Genomic DNA, 17,760 nt, shown 5'->3' on the forward strand with positions numbered 1-17,760 from the left:
ACCAATCCAATCCATTGCGTGCAATTCATGCCTTAACCCATCCCCTTCATCATGGCTAGCTTCATTTCTGACAATTGCATTAACATGTCCTTCAACTCTTTATAATTTCTACTTTCTTCTCTATCTATCTACTTCTGCATTTACTATTTGGTTTCAAAAACAATACCATATAAGTTTGTTTTTTGTATTTCCGATCTGGACCTAAACTCCAACAGTTAGGCCTGTGCACTTAGAAATTTTTCACATGACGAAATGATAAATTACTATTTGAATAATTACTTGGGTGATAGTCTAGTAGTGAACCCTAAAACCTAAAACCACCATGTCCTTCTCTTTAGAATTTGAATAAAAAAAAAGGCTGCTATAGATAATGAAAAATATGTATACTGATCATTATCAAATATTGCACGCTTTGATAATGACTCTAACGGTATCTTTTTGTGTTTGTGTTCCAAATCAATAAAGTAACTCTTGAAGATAAACAACCTGCAGGATCAAGATAATTCCAAATTAAGTTAATGATCAAGAAATATCCAAGTAATCATTTTTCAGTACACATCAGCTAAAAATACACATATATTGTCCTTTTATGACATGTTAGAGAGTTGGTTGTCCGAATGATGAGAAATGTGACTGAGTTACTCAATTGAATCGATTGTTAAAATAGAGAACTAGATTGAAACATTTGAACTTTGGGTGACTAAGTTGAACAGCATGAAACCTTCCTGTTGCCAAAAATTACATTAAACCCGTCAACTTGTAACTTATAAGATCATAACACATTACTTAGCAATCATTCATGCCAAAGAGCAATCATGAATCAGCATAATGACAGTAATATTGCATACCTCTGAAAATGGTCATAAAGGCCATAAAAAATAAAAATGGCTTTAGACATGTCAGTCATGTGTATCAAGGATCCCAGTAAAAAACATATCAATTATCCCAGTAGTGGATATTGTTCCTTGATTGATGTAAGTGTAGGGGCCCATACAACCTTAAGATTGAACCAGAGAGTGACACATCCACTACTGGAATGACTGTGATGCTTTTTATTGGGATCCCTATCACTTCTGAAATACAATAGTGGCTAGTGAAGTTAAAATATATTCATTGATTAATTCCTAAAATATAGAAGAATGCGAGGACATGTCATTGAGCAAAGATTGAGAAGGTTGTCTAGAATGATCTTCCATTGATTTGTCATATTTGGGATGATTTGTAATCTTAAGACATGACATGTTCACGCGTGCGTGAAAACGAGAAATGTGGTTTGTCATGTAATGCAAAACATGCTCTATGAACAGTCGTTTTAATTAAAGGAGGAGTCGTTGATGGGGACATGATAGGCTCATTATTAATACAATCTTAATGGGATTAGGCTCTAATTCACTGAATCAGATGCCGAAAGTGCATCTTAATATGGCCCACTAGTGAATGGGCTTATCATTAATTTCTTGGGCCCAGTACATTGTGGCCCACTTACACCGTCCTAGACAACAATTCTTGTCATATGTGTATTTAACTAGAGGTTAGAGGACTTTTCCACAATAAAATGATCCAATAATGTGATGGTCTACAAATGATGCAACTATAGTCAATATTTCTTTCAAAGAGAGGATGACGGGTTAGTCACAGGCAAATTGAAAACTAAACAATGGTAAATTGGTAATTCTAAATATTTCGAAAAAAAGAGATATCTCCCAAGTTACCCGTAATTCTAAAATTTTCAGAAATCTGCACCCAGTTTCTGGCAACTGAAGCTATTCATATCGACTCAATCAATTCACATCGCATTACCCTAATCGGATAAAAGAGAACAATGCAGGCCGGAAGATGCATCTGTTTACAAAGCCATTGGCATCACTGGATTCAATATTAACAAATAACAACTGTACATTTACCAAATGTTCGTCGCACCCAGAGACGAACTACAAGGCACAAGATGTATCACTAATGCCAGAACTAAGATCACAAAAATTCGTCAAGTATCTAGTGTCCAGTTGTAGCAGCAACATGACGAAAAGGCCAAAAAAGAATCCATGTGCATTTTCTAAATATCATTGTCATCGTCATCAAAGACTTTATTCCAAACAAAATTGCAGTCAGCTACATGATTCCATATGAGAAACCATCTAGTATATATTTTTAAACAATTTATTTTCTACCTTTCCTTACAAAAAAAAAATCTAATATACTACTTTCTATGATTACCTAGTTCGATTTGCACATGAAAACGGGCTGCCAAATAAGGGCCTGCGCACCACATCATATACTGCCCCAAAAGCAGTACCACGGAGTGAAAGCTTGAATTGAAAAGGGTAACTATCATACGGATTGTAAGTTTTGGGTTTGCAGAGCTTCCTGTAAACATTGAGCAGCACCATCATAGTTCAAAAAGCCCATATACCAAAATTCATGACTATCAATAGAAATGACCTGAATATATTTCTCAGCAGGATTTGCGCTGTTTGCTGAAGGATTGACTGCTTTAAGTTGAGGTAACGGGATAACTATCTGTGTAGGCAGCCAAGAATCACGACAAAACAAAAAGTCAGCAACAAATTATTATAAGAAAATCATGAGCAATCTACAGGGGGCAAATGAGCCAAAAAAAAAAAACAAGAATTCATGGTCTTGTAACATCAGAAATTCTAGATAATCACAAATAAGGCAAAAGCCTCGCAAACAATGCAATAAAGACAATATACACAAGAATTACCCGCAGGCTTGGCAAACCGCCTACAAAATAACAACTCATTTCAAAACACAGCGTAGATGAGGCTTTCACTTAGAGATACATAATCCATTAAAAAAATGTCATACATCTCTTATTTGAACTGGCTCCCCACCCACCACTCTCTCAATCCCCAACCACAACCACCACCCTTGTATTCCCTTCCCCCCTCACATCCCCAGAGAGTAGCAATGCCTGATTTATTTTACAAGGACAACTCACACTTACAGCAAAAAAGTGGAAATGTACTGGTATAGTTATGGGAAAACATGAGATGCCAAAAAAGCCATCCCAAATGGTGTACCAGATTTTGAAAATCTGTATACAGCTGGACTTTCAAACTCATTTCCAACATTCCATCTAATGTAGTTACAAAGTACCACAATCAGTGTTCCCCCAGCTTTTCAATAACAAATGGATTTACGTAATTGGGTTCAAAATGCATGGTCATCTTTCAAAATTAAATTACAACTTGCCAAAGATCAATAATGCAGTTGGTAGCAAAATTTCGATAAAATAAAAGGAACAATAACAATTACGTAATAGGTTATACTTCATCTTTTAAATATAAGAGCAGGACGGCATAAAGCTCCCAGAATTTGAAGTACTAATTGTAGTTTTAAGATTTTTTTTTTTTTTTTTAGAGAACCCAAAAGAACGAAAAAAGAGCAGATTTAGGGCAGTTCCCTAAATTAAGAGAGAGAACATGAAGCAGCCTCTGCAAAATTGACAAAATAGAGGGCCAAGTGAAATTGAGATGTCACAATTTTCTTCCGAGAACCCATTGGAATCGTCCACTTGAACAAATCATTTAACAAACAAATCATTCCAAACCCATATTATTTATATCTAACCTCGGATCATATTCCATATAGACAATTAAAATTGCAAGATTACCCATACTCCACTTCTTCACAAATTGACCAACCAAAAAACCACTCCTTCTAACCTCCAAACAGAGTTCCTACTCTACTTCCCAAAACCTCCAAATTGCATTTGAACATTATTTTCAACCTTTGGAAAATAATCAAAGCTCTTTTACTAAGCTTTGGAGCTTTCATTTTCGATTAAAATTTGTAATAAAATAACTTAAAATCTAACATTTTTAAAAAATAACTAAAGAGGTTCAACAGAATAAAAATTTTATTGAACAGTCGAGGATAACAGCTAAGCCACACTTAGAACGAAGCAACTACATTAAACACAAAAGTCAGAGATTTGTAGGAGTAATGAAGAGTCAAAAACAATTATCATTTTCAAATTCATGACAGCCAAGTCCTTTAACTATGTCCACTTTTGGCAGCAACGAGCCAAATCAATTATGCTGCTCAGATGAAGTATATGACATACATCATATTCATATGTTGTCAACGAGTTTTCCAAATTGGCTGCCACATCCTTTTAATTTGAAGTTTTCCGCCTTTCAGATGGGTGGAGAGCAAGAGACCAAGTGAGAGTTGTTAGCAACTCCAGAGATCATAACTCCAAAATGCTCAACCATTGGTCAGACAATCTTCTCATTATTTAATTTTTTATATGCACACTCTTAAGTAAGGCAAGACACTCAAACTGGAAATTCAAGCTAATGAATTCGAGCTAAAATTGGGGATACTGGATACTACATCATCATGCTGACACATCACATTCAAACGTATGAGTTTTGTAATTTTGTTCAAATGTACCTTGTAGGAAATCCATTCTTTTTTCCCATCAGATTTATATGGAAGAGGGTTGTCACTGCAAAATGCTAGCTTTGCTGAAGAAACATACAAAATACCCATGACTGGACCAGCTGATGTGGACAAGTAACAGGCATACGAATTTTGGAGTTGCTCCTCAGGTACTGTCTCAAAAGTTTGTCGAAATATCTTCTCATAGCCACCTTCTGCTAAAACCTTTGTTCCTTGAGCAATCCTTCCCAATGCAGCGTCAGTGAAACTAGGGCTTGTTTTCACTAATTCAAAGCAAAAGGTAATCATCGTTCCCATACTCTCATTAGTGCAAAATCATGAAAGCTATAATAAGGGGAAAGCAAGAGATTCCACATCATTCGTCGGAGGATTCCAAATTTCATTTAATTTCTCTCCAAAAACGAGGATAATAATTTGAGTCTGTTGCAATTTAGTTTGGATAGTTTGATCCTTTTCAACAGAAAACAACGATTCAACGAAATAAATGTAACTGATTAGCAAAAGAATGCACTGAAATTGAGACAAATTGTGGGAAAAGGCAACATATCCTTAAATACAAGATAATAACAACGTATCATTATAAAGACACGATGATCAAACAAACAATGAAAGAGCAAAAAAACAAAGCAAGAACAATCCCTCATGCCACATGCTCGCTCAAGGATTACATCGAATGAAATCTCACACATTACACGTAATGAAATCAAGGGAAAACTGGAATGAATCCAAACTGAAAGGAAAAAAAAAAAGAAAAAAAAAAAAAAAAAGGAGAAATGAATGCTTACGGTGTTGCCAGGTATTTCTTGAGAGATCTTCGGCCTTCTTAGTCGCTTCTACGACCCTTTTTCCCCATCTCCCCAGCGTATCCCGGACGGACACTACCGTTTCTAATTCAGAACACAACCAAAATCAAACACAATGACACATGTATATATGGGAAGATAGATAGACGTAGTACGTAGATGGTATACAAACCTTTGAAGGAGAATGAAGAGTCAGGCGCGGGTGAGAAGGAAACGTAGGAACTGGACTCGTCAATGACATTGCGGCTATGAGTATTGGGCGCAGCAGATTCGGACACCAATTCAGGGCTCCAGGACACCGATTTCCTCACGGATCCCGTACTGTTCGCGAATTCCAATACCTCATTCTTAACCTGACTCCGCTTCTCAGTCTCAGCTTGCGACGTATTCTCCGATCCCATCACGAAAGTGGCCCAATTCCCGTCCCCACTCGGAGCACTATTTTCTTTCTGCTGCTGCTGCTGATCCCCGCTCTTCGGATCTGATTTTGGGCTCGGGTGCTGCGTCATCACGGACTCCGGTGCCTTCTGCTCGCTCTCTGTCTTGGTCTCTTCCTTGGGCTGTTCCATCTCCTATAAGATTCAGAGGCGGTGGCGCATGACACGTATTGGCTTTCTGTGGCCTTCTTCGTCGCGCTGACGGGTTTGAAATGGTGTCTCCTGTGCTTTTCCGGTGTGGATTTTGATAGAAGATGGATTTACCGGGAAGAACGGCTGTTGGCCTGTTGCCGCGAATAGGGCCGATCAGCATTTGTCCATGGGCCGAATTTGGTTAAGAAGACAGGTCCACACTAAGTTTTGGATCCAGTTCCCAATAACATTGGGCCTAGCCTCACATTACTATTGGATTCAATCCAACATTAAGCTTGGGTCTAATTTGAATACACATTGGGGTTGGCTTTGAATTTTGATTCAATTGGGTTTATGAATGCAATTAAGGTTGCAAGTTTTAAATTCATCACCATTAAAAGGGAGAAAAACTACAAATGAACCAAATCACTTACCATAAACATCATTTCTTTAGACTTTTACCTTAAGCGCTCGTTTGATTCGTGGATTTAGATATAAAATTGGAAAGAGGATGTCATAAACTGATTAATGTTTGGATCACATTATCATACTATTTTTCTCGTATCATTAGTTTTCTTAATTGTGTTTGGTTAGAGTAAAAAAAATATATAATTGTGAGATATTGTCTATTATCATTACGGGATATTATTGAAATTATTTTTTTTTCAAAAAGGTATTATTAATATTTAATTAAAAAAAATAAGGAGTCACAATCTGAAGGAGGATTTCATTTTTTCGGAGAAATGAGAATATATGACTTTTTTTGAAATTCTAAATTTCAATAATTCCACCCACTAAACAGAGGAATAATTGAAAAAAAATAAAGCCAAATTCCACAAACCAAACAAACCCTAAACCTTTACTACTTTTCTTTATAAAGTCCAAACATTTCTCAATTTTTTACAAGGTACCAAAAAATACCGGCTAACTCCATAAAAATAATATAATGAGTTGAACTTAAACACCATATCCATGATAATAAAAAATAAAAATTACTTTGATTAAAATAAAAAATAGACTTGAGTTTACCTAAATCTTAGTCAAATTAAAATTCAATATTTTGGACATTAAAGGGAAAACGAGAAAAAGAAAAAAAAATTGGAAGAAAAAGAAAAGAAAAGAAAAGATAAGGGTAGTTGGGTAGGTGGAGGTCTTCCTCTATAAACAAGTAAACAACTACGCAGGCAGTGAACACAACACACAAACCAACAACTCCCGCACTCACCAACCTCTCATTTTCTCTATTTCTTCCTTCTTCTTCTTCTTCGTCCGTGCTTCAATTGCAAGCACTAATGGCGTCTTCTCTCGCATCCAAATCGTTCATCGGGGATCCGAGGACGAATTTGTGGTCTCTACACCCGGATCTTCAGAAGCTCTCATCCCCTGCTGTTCAAATTAGAATCCACACGCGAAACTCCACTAAATTCCGTGAGTCCTCCATCTGGGTAGTTCTGTTCACTATTTAATTCCCTTTTATTTGTATTATAATTTCATGCTTCTGATTGCCATTCCTCTGTGAGAATGTTGTTTTTGTCGAAGGAATGAACTTTTTTGGGTTTTGAAGTACAAATTCTAATTTGGTTGCATATATTGAGTACAATATTCTGTGATTGAAAAAAAAATGAAGTTTGCATCTGTGTGCTGTAACAGAAATAAAGGCGGCTGGGAATACGTTTGGAAATTACATTCGGGTTACTACCTTTGGAGAATCTCACGGAGGTGGTGTTGGTTGTATAATTGATGGATGCCCACCTCGACTTCCGCTTTCAAAAGATGATTTGCAGGTGGATCTTGATAGAAGGTATTGGAATACAGGCTTCCCTTTGTCATATTTGCGATGGTAGAACTATGTTGTTAGTCTATCACAGGTTAATGCTATAAGTTAAAATCGCTCCTTGCCTATTATACAATGCATGGTTTCTAGATGATGGCATCTGATTGTTGCTTTTATGAATAGCTTTTGATTTTAATGTGTATAGTTGTTGTGTTCAGGAGGCCAGGTCAGAGCAGAATCACCACCCCTCGAAAAGAGACTGATACATGCCGAATAGATTCAGGAGTCTCTGAAGGTTTCATCTTTGTTAATATCATTATTGAAAAATATTTGGCTCTTGTTGCGTTTAACTTCAATAAATATATGTTCTTTTGTGCTTCAAATGTGGTGACATCATATGTATTGGTTGCAGGAATGACTACTGGCACACCGATCCACGTTTTTGTACCCAATACGGATCAGAGAGGACATGTGAGTATATTGTGTTACTGGCTTATAGGTGACTTTGTCCATTAAGCCTCTATTTTCATTTCTTCTTCTCCTACTTCCTTCCGTTTCTCAGTCTTTTTTAGTTGGGGAGAAAGTGGGAACTGGAGATTGTGGTGGTGTTTGTGTTCGGTAGGTTTTTCCGCTCATTGATATCCATCCTCGTCATTGGGAATTGGCTTTATACTTACCAGTGCATATTAACTTTTAACCAGAAGAACAAAAGTATGTTGGCTGCAGCTTTTGTTGCTTGTAAGGAAAAACTTATGTTAGTTCTTATGCATTTGAAAATATTGTTTGTAACCTTTTATAGAAATGAGATGTGCTGTTATTATTTACTGGTAAGAATCTAACTTGAGATTTTTTGAAATGATGTTATTATGTCTTTTGTTTCACCTCTTATTGCAAAAAATGACAGCACATTATTCTCTTTGAATACTCAATTTACTAGTGAACAATATGAATGGTTATTAGCCCCTTAGCGAATCTACCTTGGTATCAAAATACTCACTTTACTAGTGAACAATATGGATGGTTATCAGTCCTTTGGGAATCTACCAAGTCATTCTAATTTATATTTTGTAGCCAAACACATATGCACTGGGGCTAGATGTTGAGAAATTGGCATTTGGAAGTTTTCTAAGTTTTTTATTGTCATTTTCAGGATTACAATGAAATGTCAGTAGCTTATAGGCCTTCTCACGCTGATGCAACTTATGACATGAAGTATGGTGTCAGATCAGTGCAGGTAACGTGTTTAAGGATCATTATGTAACTATTAATACTTCTGGAGATTGAAAATGAAGCTAATATCTGGATATGGTTTATCTTAACTCAATTTATGTCTGAAGGGTGGTGGTAGATCTTCAGCAAGAGAAACCATTGGAAGAGTTGCGGCTGGAGCTGTAGCTAAGAAAATTCTCAAGCAACTTGGAACTGAGGTGTGCTTGAATTTTATATGTAGTGTTGAAGATTTCAATTTCATTGCCCTTTTCATCCACACTTAAAAGTACGCATATGTCTATTTTCAAATGTGAAAGAGAAACAAGTTAGGTTGTCTTTTTGTTTCTTAGTGATTGTCCTCTAAACTACAGAATTAAAATTTGAGTTGTTGGTTCCTCTGTCGTCTCGTACTAATACAAGCATAGACAAGGAAAAGGAAAGGGAAAAAGCGCTGCGATCAGGAAACATAAATGAGAGCATTGTATTCTCCTCTAAAAAGTTGTCTTTTATTTTGATTTTTGTCCAACTTTTGTTGGTTTTTTTCTTTACAGGTTCTTGCATATGTCTCTCAAGTTCACAAGGTTGTACTTCCAGAGGATCTAGTTGATCATGAAAATCTGACAATTGATCAGGTAACTCGCTGTTGGTTTTAGATTTTGCGTTGTCTACAAGCAGAAATACTGCAATTAATGCTTTGGCACATAGGAAGCTAACTGCTTAAGATTTTACATGAAACTTAATGAATCCAAGCAAACTAATTAATCATGACATGCAAATTCTGGATCTGTATGTGTTCATTGACATGAGTGCAGGACCTTTTCACTTTGTACCTCAAAATTGAGTGTGCAGGTTTGCAAGTTAATATTATCATCTGGAATCTTAATTTATCTCTTTCATATTGTGGTTTATTTTCCTTAATTTTTTATTTTCTATTTGTTTTTATAAAGGAGCTAGCTAGTTGCCAAAGTCTCTATACAAGAACCCGCCACATCAATCCTCCATCGCTATTCATTCTATCGAAAGCTACTTTCCTGACTAGTACTATAGCATTTTTAACTTTTGCTAACTTAGACTTTAGTTGATGCGTTCCCCAATCAGGTTCTGTCCTTGCAATATTTTCTGTGTTTGTGTAGTATACTGTCTTGATGTAGTAAGAACTTTTAATCTTAATTGGTTTGCTTGTTTCAGTATTTTTTTTTTATGGATGCAACGAAATTTTTTTTCCGTAGTTCTGTTCATATTTGCTTCTATTCATTTCATTTCTTGATTGGTATTGAATCGCCATCTCTGTTGTTGTTTGCTTCATAAAATGTTAAACAGGTTGAGAGCAACATCGTAAGATGCCCAGATCCTGAATATGCTGAGAAGATGATTGCTGCAATTGATGTGGTTCGTGTGAGAGGTGATTCTGTTGGTGGTGTTGTCACGTGCATTGTAAGGAATTGTCCTCGTGTGAGTACTCTCTCTCTCTGACTGTATTTGTGTGCGCGCTTGCATGCGCACTCATGCACTTGTTTGCATTTTTTTTTTCCTTTTATTGATCATGAATATTAAAAATCTGTCACTGTATATCATGGGTGTGTGTGCTGTATGCACATGTGCACTTGTTTGCATGTTCTGTTCTTCTGTTAATCACGAAGGGGCATTAAAATCTGTAATTGCATATCAGGGTCTCGGGTTTCCTGTCTTTGACAAACTTGAAGCTGATCTGGCTAAAGCTGTTATGTCCTTGCCTGCAACAAAGGGCTTTGAATTTGGCAGTGGATTTTCAGGTTGAAATTTTATGTGGTGGTTAAGATTTTTTTTTCAGATATTTTATTCTAGTAATTTGAAATGACATTGCATAAAAATCCTTGCAGGAACTTTTATGACGGGGAGTGAACATAATGATGAGTTCTACACAGATGAACATGGGCGGATCAGGACAAGAACAAACCGCTCTGGTGGGATACAGGTTTGTACTGATAGAGTTGGATTCTAGATGTAGGTAAACTGATAGATACTCTTTACTGAGCTTTTCCATTGGTTGACAAGCAGGGAGGAATATCAAATGGGGAAATTATAAACATGAGAGTAGCTTTCAAGCCAACATCGACAATTGGAGTAAGTTCAAAATCTTAATTTCTTCCTCCCCACCTTTTTCTTTATGACACACATGCAATATTTTCCATGATTTACATTTGTTTCATTCTTAAACATTTGATACCCATATATTCACTTTCTTGTAATGCTTTGGCAGAGGAAGCAGCATACAGTAACTAGAGATAAAAAGGAAACTGAACTGATAGCTCGTGGTCGCCATGACCCCTGTGTTGTTCCAAGAGGTGTGTCCTAGGATGATATATTATTGCTCTTGTTCTTCATTTTTGCCTCTTATTGCTGCTAGTACTCGTTATTTTATCCTAGTTATTTTTTGTTTCGTGATTTTTGAAGTTGCATTTGCTCCTAATAAGTCACCATGATGTGGTTCTATGATCATCAACCACCAAAAAATGCACATATACAGGAGTAACACGGACAAATATTATGTCTTGTCCGTTCGTTTTTCACTCGTTACCCATTTCAAACGAAAATATTCATCAATGATTGTTCTCTGTTTGTTTGTGCTGGGGTGTGCAGCGGTACCAATGGTAGAAGCTATGGTGGCCCTCGTGCTCGTGGACCATCTAATGGCGCAACATGCACAATGTCATATGTTCCCTATCAACCCAGATTTGCAAGAACCCTTGAAGGAGTGTCCGCCTATTGATCTCGCCAAAGTAGCCATTTGAGGGAAATAACAAAGCTGTGTCATCATCTCCGCGGAACTCAAATCACTCCGATTCCAGTGACACAGTTCCTTATTAAGTTTACAGTACCTGATTTTTCTTAAGAAGACGAGTTCAACGTTCTCATAATTTTTTTTGGTTTATTTTTCACCCGCAAGGCCTTGCTTGTTTTTGTTGTTTTGAATCCCATGAAAATGTGTCGACTCATGTTTATTTTTCCTTTCGAGTAATTATGTGCTGAGTTTAAACCTTTGTTGGTTGTTTATTTAGATAATTTTTATCAGCAGAGAAATTGTCATCTTCTGAACACAGAAAATAAAGTATGAAGCTGCAAATATTTCTGCATTTCCATGTAATGTTAGTGATAATTACAAATGATTGACTGCTTCTGATGCACAAAACAAAACCATCAGTTCAAAAGATTACAATATTTGCAATATCAAACCAAATGACTGTACACAGAGAAATTGCTCTTCCAATGCAATTACTTGTAGACATCCCAAATCCCAAATAATAATCAAGAAAGAAGCTTGACATCCATCCCCCTGCAACTAATAAGCCATCAATCAACTGGGAAGCTGATAACAAACCATTACACTAAACAAACAGATTAACATGAGCAAATATAAACGAATTTAGAGAGTCAAAAAATGAAAAGAAGATAGATTCCTTGAGATTAAGTGGAGGAGAGAAGGACCAGTCTATCTGAAAATGACCTATAGACCAGAATTCTGTCTATTATAAACTAGAATCGAAACCCACATTACAAACTACAAATCCAATCTGTTATAACATCACAGGACCCTCAAATTATAACCCAGAATCTAATCTACATGAAACATAATGAAAACCCACAAGCCAAAACCGAACTTTACAAGCAACGAACCAAAGCAAAAACCATTTTCAAACACCTAATGAGAAAAGGTTCTATGCTTGACATGTTAGATTTGTAAGTACAAGCAATCTCAACCAGAGCCTTGTGATAGATAGGGGTTACACGCTTGCTTCAAAACCAAAAGCATGAATAATGTTTGAATAAGTTCCAGAATATGTACCTGAAATCAGGCAAAAAGAGGGAGAGAGAGTAAAGGGTAGAAAGAATCTGTACATGTAATTGGCCTGTCTACATGGGCTAAAGGAAATGGAGACCAATTTTGTGAAATGTGCTCTCTTTGGTATACAGGTGTAATATGAGGATAAATAGAAGGTGATATTTTTGGTCTGAGCCCCTTCGGCCTTCACCAATAAACAAAACTGTCAAAACACTTGCAGGAAATGAAAAGGCAGTCATGTTGTAAAGGTACAGTTCCAATAATCTCGTCAATTATTGAATTTTTAAGCTGAACTCTGTTTGCTTCACTGATGAAATTTTACATTGAGCTTTTGACACGAGGCTCAAAAATAATACTGCTAGATTTTTTGGGTTGCCCTTCTGGTTTAAACCCTGTCAAAACAATATACATATATCAATTTAAACATTGATATAGATAGATGTACATGTTAGAGAGAAAAAAAATTACAAAAGCGAATGTAAACCAAATTATACAAGTATCGCATATTTTAATTCGATGTAACCAACAATGATATGTTTAATTGTTTATATGCTAATTTTAGGGTCCCTAAAACAAAAATGAACCAAAATCTCTTCTTATTTTTAAATAAAATTAAATTGTAAATTATACCAAAATAAATTATTTGTTTGTGGCAACTGAAAGCTGGAAACAAATTCATAGACATGAAACGACCATTTCACATTCAGCCAATAAAGCCACCTCCATGTTCATATGGATCTAATACTCACCAGAAATCATATTTTGAATCTTCTCAACGAACCGAAGCATTGTCTCCAAATTCTTTCTATCTGGGAAAGGTTGAAGATTCAGAAAAGTTTTGTGATTGTGAATACAAATAAAGATCAGAACCATGTCTGGAAAACATACATACGAACAAGGAGATGCAATTTTAGTATTACCAAGTCTTGGTATGGTGTGTCCCTTGGGATGATATATCACAACAGGTTCTACAAATGATTCCAATAAAAGAAGTCCCTCTGGCTTCAAAAAATCATTCTCCCCTGCAGTTTGTGCCAATGCAAGAAAATGTTAAGTGATGTCTTCTGGCCACATTAATCATTCACATTATGGATGCTAAGAAAGTCATGTTCTGTTTCCACAATTTACTTTCCACTTCTTGTTTACCATTCACTCAATGCATACTAAAATATTTGTGAAGCCATGGATAAGACAATATGTAGAATTCTGTAAAAGCATCTAAGGTAATGAACAAAGCACTTAAGTGTGGCAAAAGAGAATCCAAACAGTGCAGTAGTTTTAGACTTTCTTCGTTCCATTCTTGCTGAAAATTGACTTGGGAAATAGCTCTGTTGCGGCTAGATGATACGCAAATTGGCTATGCTTATCAAGCAATCTGTCCACATAACATGCATCTTTCCCGCTAAACCACATGACATGTTGTAACAATTACGTAAGAGTTATCAAGTTACCTATGAAGTGGACAGAGGGGCAAACAACCAGAGGTGAAAATGCATTGGTAACCAGCTTATTCTGCCCAAGCTTCATTAATCCCTTGAATTTGGCTGCTGAGATTAATATCAGAAACTTAATCTTTGGTACCCTCGTGAAAGCAGCACCCTATGCATTCACAGTTGATGTACATTAATCATAATTTCATTCCATTCATCACATTAATAAGCCAGAAAATTGTTAAGTTTTATACCTGCAATTGGAGTCCTGGCACAGTAGCTGATATGAACGCCCCCTTACACCAATCAATCAAATGAAAGAGTTAGCTATTAAATACATGGTGATTGCAAGTAATCCAAGAGCCGAAATGAACAAGTTGCATAAAATGCTTACCTGGGAAAAGCCCAGCAACCCGTCAAATGGACCATGCTTTACCATATAATCTTCTATATATGCCACACACTCTGGAAGATTCCCATAATTCATATGCTCCTACACAAAGATTTTAAGTTTAATCCACAAGATGTCAAGATAGTCAACACTGTTAGACCTTATTCTCAAAGAAAATTGGATAAAATAAGATAACCCAGGAAGTATATCAACCTTATCGCTTTGATACCATTCGTAATAGGGAGGATCAAAAACTCCTTCAAGTCCAGATTCACCTTCTGCAGGAAATGGGGCGTTGAGGAAATCAAAATCCAGCTTTTCAAGCAGGGTTTGAGGCCATTTCATGAGCAAGTCTTGGAGGATTTTAGCGCTTGTTCTGAATCCATGGAGGCAGAGGATTCTGGGTTTCTTCCGGATTTCACTCTCCATTGCAGTTCTTCTCCTTCTCTTTCGTCCTCCTTGGTTTACAGCACATTTTCTCGGTGGCTTTTTCTACTGAAATTTCTGGCTGTCGGACGACAATGGCATGTCGTTGATTCAATTGGGCCTGATCCTGGCTTCTATTTAAAGCCCATGAGTCAAGCCCAAGAAAATTTGGGCTATGTCAGTTCCAGCCCTTCCACTAACAAACAGACCGTTATTGTAGCATGGCATCTGGACAGCCAAACACGAGAGATTGATCTTGAAAAACCCTAAGACGAACGCAAGTAGCTTTGGTAATCCATCCCTTCCCTCTGTCCTGGGCTTATCGATTCATGCGGTTAGTACTCTCCTCTCTGCGTCTTCTACTGTCTTAATTTTCTTCTTGGAGCTGTGTTTCGAAGAAGTGGAAATGAATTTTGATTCACATAAACCGTTTTCGCTTCAGAAGGAAATTTTCGAATCCTAAGTCGATTTTATCTTATAGTATGTGATAGGGTGAATCGTTTATTTTTATGTCATGCGGAACATTGGAGATGAATTGCCGGCTCAAGGGTGGGCAGGCACCAGTCAATTTTGGGTTTCTGTGTTCTATTTAGCTCTCTTAGATCAGCTCTTCACAAACTGTTTGAAATTACATCCCATATGTTGAATATAAGTGTATAGAATGAGCCATACGTCTTTTTTGCCTTCTGTATGTAATTAATTTTCTGATTTTGAATTACTTCAGTTGTAAGTTTTTATGTTGTATTGATGGTTTTGCCTTGTAAGCTCTTATGTTGTATTGAATAGAGGAAACGAATACATATGGTGGATTCCCGTTGATGTTCTCATAGACTCATGTAGTCGACCTCAAACTTTTGGGATAAAAGCTTTGATGATGATGATGATGATGGTGTACATCTAAATTGTTCCTAAACTTTTTTTCAAATTCTTCATTATTTTGGGAGTTTGCAGAGATGGCATTGACGAATTTAATTCTCACTGTGGCTGGCGTTAGTGCTGTAGTCCTCCTCCTGAGGAGTGATGTCAAGCAATCAGCTTCAATTTTTAGGCGCAATATTAAGCACATCCGCAACTGGATTGAGGAAGAGACCGCTGCCTCCAAGTAAATCCACCCTCTCTTTTCCTCTCTTGCTCTCTCTGGATGCTTGTGCTAGTATCAAATTGAGATAACCAGGATTCCAGAAAGTCCTCTCCTTTTTAGGCATTAAATAGCTGTATGTGTCCAATTTTACTTTTGTGACTGGGGATTGAGTCTTGTTGGAGATACCACTGTAGTTAAGATATTCTTCTAAGTTTCAGAGCACCAGTTCTTCTGCAGTTTTGAACTGGAAATTATGTGATGGTTCCATTTTCAATTGGATTTATCAACCGGAAGAACCAAGCTTACCTTGAAACAACATATTTGTAACTATTAGAGTTGATGAAAGGTGTCTTTTTGAGGTTGGGGATTGACGCAGTAAAGGTTTTGTGGATCTGATATAGTGTTGCCCAGTCTTTTTTGTTCTTCATATTTGTAATTGTTCCCTTTTGTTGATACCATCTTACAAATAGTTTTCTGGTGACTGCTGGTATCTAGATTTACTATTCAAGGGTGGATTTAATGTTACCCAACCTTAGAGAGTTTCCAGACTCTTAAAAATCCGTTCCCTTCACTGGTTTGAAGAGGAAGAATTCAAAGATGTGGATCGATGGCATTTGATGTGATAAAAAGACCAATATATGTTGGCTTTTGGTTGAATTTTCACCCTGTTATATTCAAACTCTCTAGTTGGAAGAGTTGTGGTTGTGCTATAATTTGTAAGCCATATTCTTCAACCTTTTTTTTTTTTATTGTTCTTTATTTCTTTACCTTTTCACATTTCTAACTCCGTTCTGTTCAAACAGTTAAACTGGGAGTGACTAAATTGGTTGGTGATGTTTTTTTTAGTGATATGCAAATTGAATCTCGAACTTCTATCTCGACTCTTCAAGTTAGGTTGCATGGTTAGACTATAGCTTGACTTGATGGTTTTATTTTCAGGGCTGCAGAGAATGCTAAGCCTAAGGAACTGGAAACAAAGGCTCCACATAAAGATGTTCCAAAAGAGGACAAGCACTAGTGTCCATATTTTGCACTTCTAGATTGGAGTTATGGGAGTTCCTAGTTTCTTTTTGTTTATGAGTTAATTCAGATTGTCCAGGAAAGACTTGACCGAGCGCTTTGATACTATTAGTAGTAGGGAGGATGAGAAACGTCTTCAATGTCAGGCTTTCTAGCCATCTGCTGATCATGTCTTAAAAGATTTTAGCACTTGTTCTGATCCATGGGTTCTGGGTTCTTTTGGGTTGAACTTCCCATGTAGATTCTCTTTCTTCAACTGATTTTCTTTTGTAAGATTTATATGCTAGTTTATTGGGCATATTTCTGTCCATGGATTTACTATATGAAATCTCTAGCTTGTGATTGTTCATTTCTGCCAGTACACTCCTCATCGACCAAGCTAGTTATTTAGTTAACCTCTGATGGAAATCCTTGTGTTTAGGGTTTCAATGATGTGGCTGATCTTGGTTCAAATCTAGAGTTTGTTGATTCAGTATAGAACGTGAGTTTTGAGTCCAATTTTGACGTCTGTTTTGTAATTGACCCTTCATAAATTTTGATGGCGTATTGGCCTTGTCTGTTTTATTGTTCAGCTTGGAGTTTGATTCTTGTTGGGAGTGACACACTTGTGATCACATTTTGGGTTTTGACCCAACTTATCATATCGTTTGGTGAGACTTTTATTCGCGCGGGCCTAATGGCCTGAATTTAGGCCATATCGGATGTGTCCTTATCAGTTAAAAAAATAAAGATACTAATTACAGTTGATATGTATGTAACATTCACTCATATAAACCTTGGCTCTTAAGAATTCTTAAATCTGTACAACC

At 36.6% G+C, this 17,760-nt stretch overlaps 4 protein-coding genes across 8 annotated transcripts; 2 read left to right on the forward strand and 2 right to left on the reverse strand.

Moving 5' to 3' along the window:
- Positions 1–2,030: 2,030 nt before the first annotated feature.
- On the reverse strand, positions 2,031–5,919 carry LOC119992101 (putative GEM-like protein 3). 2 transcript variants are annotated; one of them, XM_038838737.1, is made up of 5 exons: positions 5,404–5,919; positions 5,214–5,315; positions 4,420–4,691; positions 2,440–2,517; positions 2,031–2,364 (listed from the first exon to the last, which is right to left on the reverse strand). In XM_038838737.1, exons 1-5 carry the CDS (start codon positions 5,798–5,800, stop codon positions 2,329–2,331), a joined length of 885 nt encoding a protein of 294 aa, XP_038694665.1. In that variant the 5' UTR covers positions 5,801–5,919; the 3' UTR covers positions 2,031–2,328. The 2 variants fall into 2 exon arrangements, with proteins under 2 accessions (XP_038694665.1, XP_038694656.1); XM_038838728.1 differs by having other exon boundaries at positions 2,031–2,517.
- A 1,093-nt stretch (positions 5,920–7,012) lies between these two features.
- LOC119992090 (chorismate synthase, chloroplastic-like) lies at positions 7,013–11,820 on the forward strand. The gene is made up of 13 exons (XM_038838716.1): positions 7,013–7,228; positions 7,451–7,601; positions 7,793–7,869; positions 7,987–8,045; positions 8,725–8,808; positions 8,912–9,001; positions 9,335–9,415; positions 10,104–10,235; positions 10,453–10,555; positions 10,643–10,737; positions 10,821–10,886; positions 11,023–11,107; positions 11,403–11,820. The coding sequence occupies exons 1-13, from the start codon at positions 7,093–7,095 to the stop codon at positions 11,552–11,554; spliced, it is 1,311 nt and encodes a 436-aa protein (XP_038694644.1). The 5' UTR covers positions 7,013–7,092; the 3' UTR covers positions 11,555–11,820.
- Positions 11,821–11,867: 47 nt separating this feature from the next.
- LOC119992114 (esterase FUS5-like) lies at positions 11,868–14,940 on the reverse strand. Of its 4 annotated transcripts, none has more exons than XM_038838758.1 (7): positions 14,638–14,940; positions 14,428–14,526; positions 14,288–14,329; positions 14,055–14,202; positions 13,524–13,625; positions 13,353–13,412; positions 11,868–12,096 (listed from the first exon to the last, which is right to left on the reverse strand). In XM_038838758.1, exons 1-7 carry the CDS (start codon positions 14,851–14,853, stop codon positions 11,966–11,968), a joined length of 798 nt encoding a protein of 265 aa, XP_038694686.1. In that variant the 5' UTR covers positions 14,854–14,940; the 3' UTR covers positions 11,868–11,965. The 4 variants fall into 4 exon arrangements, with proteins under 4 accessions (XP_038694686.1, XP_038694677.1, XP_038694696.1 ...); XM_038838749.1 differs by having other exon boundaries at positions 11,868–12,102; XM_038838768.1 differs by lacking the exon at positions 11,868–12,096 and adding an exon at positions 12,199–12,995 and having other exon boundaries at positions 14,638–14,936.
- Positions 14,941–15,043: 103 nt separating this feature from the next.
- On the forward strand, positions 15,044–17,300 carry LOC119992135. The gene is made up of 3 exons (XM_038838788.1): positions 15,044–15,184; positions 15,802–15,952; positions 16,871–17,300. The coding sequence occupies exons 2-3, from the start codon at positions 15,804–15,806 to the stop codon at positions 16,947–16,949; spliced, it is 228 nt and encodes a 75-aa protein (XP_038694716.1). The 5' UTR covers positions 15,044–15,184; positions 15,802–15,803; the 3' UTR covers positions 16,950–17,300.
- The last annotated feature ends 460 nt before the right edge of the window (positions 17,301–17,760 follow it).

Source organism: Tripterygium wilfordii, chromosome 3, assembly GCF_013401445.1.
Source record: "Tripterygium wilfordii isolate XIE 37 chromosome 3, ASM1340144v1, whole genome shotgun sequence".
NCBI lineage: Eukaryota > Viridiplantae > Streptophyta > Magnoliopsida > Celastrales > Celastraceae > Tripterygium > Tripterygium wilfordii.